The sequence below is a fragment of the Oratosquilla oratoria genome, chromosome 13, assembly GCF_046742065.1.
Source record: "Oratosquilla oratoria isolate Oo_2021 chromosome 13, ASM4674206v1, whole genome shotgun sequence".
NCBI classification, from domain to species: Eukaryota; Metazoa; Arthropoda; class Malacostraca; order Stomatopoda; family Squillidae; genus Oratosquilla; species Oratosquilla oratoria.
The window spans coordinates 32,844,746-32,849,745 of record NC_134789.1 but is presented as its reverse complement, the minus strand read 5'-3'; the positions used below and the strand labels follow the sequence as shown (position 1 = coordinate 32,849,745).

The 5,000-nt window shown below is 37.4% G+C and overlaps 1 protein-coding gene across 1 annotated transcript in view; it reads right to left on the bottom strand.

Annotated features, from left to right (window-relative positions):
- Positions 1-5,000, bottom strand: part of LOC143032210 (uncharacterized) — a 458,897-nt gene that overhangs the window by 356,126 nt on the left and 97,771 nt on the right. Inside the window, exon 5 of the mRNA XM_076196680.1 lies at positions 1,327-1,451. Coding sequence (XP_076052795.1) covers positions 1,327-1,451 — 125 coding nt within the window. The remainder of the gene's footprint in view (positions 1-1,326; positions 1,452-5,000) is intronic.

Genomic DNA, 5,000 nt, shown 5'->3' with positions numbered 1-5,000 from the left:
ATTTGTCTAATCTAAATCCATTACTGCGAGTCATGCCCTGCCAACCCAGCGCAGCTATGACCTGCTAACTGATGCCGGTGCACTCAATCGCCAGAGTAATTCTTCGGTCGTTATTCGGTTTTGGCACTTGACTCAATGAGCAAATGCCATAATATCCTTTGATGAAAGGTTTCCAGCTGCAGTCTTTGACGCCTGCGCAGGGTCCACCTTTCGCAGCTGTACGTGAAGGTCAACAATAGCTTTGTGTATCACTACCATGACGCCGACAGAGATGCCCTTGTTGCAAAACAAAGAGATGCTTTCGCAGGAAATACACTGTAGGCAGTTTTCGGGAAATAATTTGACATGCTGGGAGAAAATAATTTTCCTCCAGCATATCAAATGACATTCTACGTATTTTTGTTGAGAAAACAAAACTATGTCATAGTGATTTTACGGCGGAAAAAGTTCTTGAGGTGGGCGGTACCATTGGTTAATCGGACGCTGGAGGAAAAATAGACCAATGTGATAACCCTTTAAGTTACCTCCCCTAGGGGTCGACAGAGGTGCGTCGCTGTATCGAAGAGGATAAAATGGCTTTTACATACATATACCAAAGGCTTTTTCCCCCTACACGGGGGGTAGCTTTTAGTTTCACCATATCCACGTAAGTTTTTCAATTTATTAAGCTTTCCTGATTTTTAAACGACTTTCTTCCATCCCCCAAAACCAAAGACAAATATAAACCTTGGGCCTAATACCGTGGTTCTTACTCAATGTCACAACATAATCTGGAAGGTTTTTGACTATACCTTTAAACATGCTGTAAATTCCTTGGTTAAACACTGATTTCCCCCCTCGCCCTCCGTAAAACTATAGCGATAGTACAGTGTGAAAGACAGAAGGAATGAGAGTGAATGTTCACGGATGCTCTCTCAGGATAATACCGAAATGATATAACTGGGTCACTCAGGACTCCGCTTCCCAGACCCTCTGATCTACCTCTATGTGACCATATGTTCAGTCATAAGCCGTTGTGATTGGTGAGTAGAGACAGATTTTACGTTATTATGAGTGGAAGGGGATTATAAGTGACTTAGTAGCATATATATCATATATATGGATATATGTGTATATATATATATATATATGTATATATATGTATATATATATATATATATATATATATATATATATATATATAGATATACATATATGCACACCCACACCCAATATATATATATATATATATATTTATATATATATATATATATATATATATATATATATACACATAAACGAAATGAAACGAAGAATTGAAATAAAACAAATCGTTTAGGTATTCACCTTAATTTCCTGGGCGGGGCGACCCGGGGCTGCTCAGTTGGAGGCCCCATGAAGTAGCCCTCTTCCTCTGGTCCGATCATGCTGCCGTCTGGAGTGAAACTCATGCCAGTTCCGTTCGGGTCGTTCTGAAACAAAGACAAAAATTACCAGAGGAGATAATGACTCATACACTGACCCTTTAGTTGTGTTCCACTGTTTAATTTCGCTGCACAACGCGATCTTGACCCTCAAGCCTCAATAGGCACCAAACCGTCTTGATCAAATATGCTGTTGCATTTCATGATTAGCGCTTTTTTCTGTTATCCACCAACCCAAGTTTTCACAACTGAGATCGACCTAAAAGACTGATTATGGCAGCGCACAGTAGCTAATTCTAATTTGGGTTAAGGTGCGTTTTGTTGCTTGGTCCGATTATTGTCCTACTACAGCCAACGGCGAGCGACGTGCATCCTATCTCCTAGCATCATACTTGCGTAAACGCGTTGCTAGGTATTCCAAAAAGATCAGTAACGTACTTTGTAGCTCTAAGCATAAAAGCCACACTTAAAAACAAAGAATTAGTGGTCTAGACAATCATTTGACATTCATCACTGAGCCATGAAAGATAATCGTTGAGCGATAATCCCACTAAGCAAAACATACCACCTCTGTCAAAGACGACCAAAAGTTCAAGCTCTCAAATTTTCAAAAGAACTCTTCTGTCTTTTGGAAAAGCCAGGATATTATTCACTGAATTTTAGGAGATGGAAATTATATTTTCTTATACACTATCTTCCATCCATAATTGATAAAAAAAAAAAGGTAGTGTTTCATAACTGGTCACTTAAAGAAACTTCCGTCATCGTGGAGTTCAAGGTAAAAATTCAAAAATTTATGCGACTGTGTAGTTAAGGTGCAGCATACCAATAAAGAGCTGTGGCGCATGCCGGTAAATAGAAATAATCCAGAGATTGTCTTTTGCGTGAAAAAAGTAGCTCCGAAGTAGAAATGAGAAATGTTTGGATAATATGGTTAAAAGAAATGGAATTTTTTCCTTCTTAAACGTTGGCTTTTTGTGGGTCTTCACGTTATTGGCGCAGAAGATAGATGCTGTGTCGAGAATGAAGAGAAAAAAAAAAAAAAAAAAAAAAAAAAATAGCCACGTGCACGGGGAAGGTGGGGATGGGGGTGGTCTTGACCTTTTGCCATTTTTCATCTTTATATCGAAAGTGCCCTTTCCTTAAAATGCATTCAATTTAATGGAATATGAAAATATTTTTCACATCCATTTGTTCTTTGTGTATACATATATAACCTATGTGGCACTGCGTGCTTGGTTTTTGAAACACTAGGGACGTACCTTTTTTCGATTGAGACCACGTAAAAGAATGTTTGTGTGCAGTGAGTTGGACCAAGGGCATGGTTCATTATATTTCACGCTACAAAATCCTCTGTAAGGGGCACCGTCCTAGCCTCCTGATAAGATTAAGTTCACGACGTTAAACCGAATCACAATGACTAAACTAGCTCAATCCGCGTCATTACAAATTTAAGATGTGATGTGGTAGTCCACTCAAGACTGCGGAGAAGAGGCACGAAGCAATTTCAGAATACACAAGGCGTCAGAGGAACCGGGAACATGAAAGAAACAGGATTATAGAAGAAACTTTCACTGCTTCTCCATTATTACGTCAGTTATTATCACCGTTACTATAATTACCTCTCTTATCTAATAATTTTTCATTATCGTTATTATCTAATTATCTAATCATTTTTCTAAAATCATCAGCTTCAATATATCCCTTCTTTTATTCAATTCGATTCAATTCTTTTATTCAATTCAATTAATTTTTTGTTAAACTGACTGTCTTCTCTGCAAGAAATTATGTATTTATCAATTACTCTTTTCTTTCTTTTGCAATTGCTCAAGCCGTCAACAACTTAACTAATTCCGTTTATGAAGGTATTACAAGGAGAATTACTTTAAAACCATACTCTGGTCACTGTCACTTGTTTTCAATTAAATGATGGTTAGATCACAGCCTGAACTAAACCATGATCAATTAAAAAGGATACAATTTGAAATTTACAGGATTTTTTTAACACAATCGAAGCATAGAATTTAACGACAAAACACAAAGTTACAAAGAAGTAATTAAGAAGATGTCGCCAGTTCAGTTGTGTATGTATATATATATATATGTGTGTGTGTGTATGTGAGTGTGTGTATATATATATATATATATATATATATATATATATATATATATATATATATATATATATATATATATACATAATTCGCAAAGTAGAGAGTATCAACAAAAAGGTCATAAATACAGAAGTCACTGTGGAACTGGCAGTAGCCCCACAAGCTAGCCAAACCAATAACCAAACCCCTTACTTCGGCTCTTGGAACAATCCGCGACACACGCATCAAAAACTCTACTGATCTTATACAAAAATTCAAAACCACATATTTTACATACAAAAAACTAATCGGCCGGGACGTTATCGCCTTATACACCTTCTCATCACTGCAAGATGCCATTTCAGCTATCAATAAAGTTATAAGTAACATTGACGAAAATATCCTCCCAATTAACAAAAGAGGCTACAAGCAATTAGTAGAAAAATGTTTTAAATGCGCTTTCTGCACATCCAGTGGCAAAACCTACAAGCAACACGACGGCCTACCAAGTTACCTTCTCCACTAGGCATAGTAAACAAATGTAGATATCTATAGAACAAATCGATAGTAACAGTGATGTAATTCAAATAATTAGACCCGGACGACGCGAGCTTTGAACTCGAGTCTCCTTGAGCTCGAATCCCAAACGCTACCACTCCGTCACACAACGATCTGAATGACGGAGTGGTGACGCTTGGGACTCACGCTCAAAAGGACCCGAATTCGAAGCTCGCGACGGTCGGGCCTGAGTGTTGGGAATGTAAGTACCATTTTATCTGAAGCTTTGAAACAAAGCTATCGATCCAGGGGTGGAGAACAATCAATGTAAAAACAAAAATCCGATTTCAAGCATTCAAGACCAATGATTATTAACAATGACAAATAAATGAAGCCAGTCGCTGGCTGAAGTATTTGTAAATAAATATGCTCCACTTCAGCAACACAAAATTGTAGATTCATTATTCGATATTTGTCTCACTCGTAGACTACAATTCCTTTCTTATCTATGAGTATGAAAAGAAAGTTCTTCTTGAGACTTCTGTATCTCCAAATAGTAGCATCACTTTAAAACGAATTTGGAAAATTAACAAGACGAAGCTAATCGAGAGGGGCAAATCTACAATAAATATTGCGAAAACTAACAGTCATAGTCAGGCAGATCACATTTTCTTGATATACAAAAAAGTAAAATGTTTAACACACTCAAGGAACCGTGTAAAACTGTGCAAGGAAAATTAAGATATCTTGTAATAAAGACGTGATTAATTCGGTTTCACGTAGCGAGACTCTCCATATCAGGAAACCAGGACGTTGTCCCTTTTCAGAAGACTTTGAAACATGGAATTTAAAGAACCATGCCCTTGGTTAAACTCGCCGGTGACAGGGTTCGAGCCGTCGTTCCCTCGACATCTACCGCAGAAGAAATGGATACTAGAGAAGCCAGGAATGGAAGCAATTATTATGTTGTGGAAATAAATGAACTTAGTTGAAAAATATGAATACT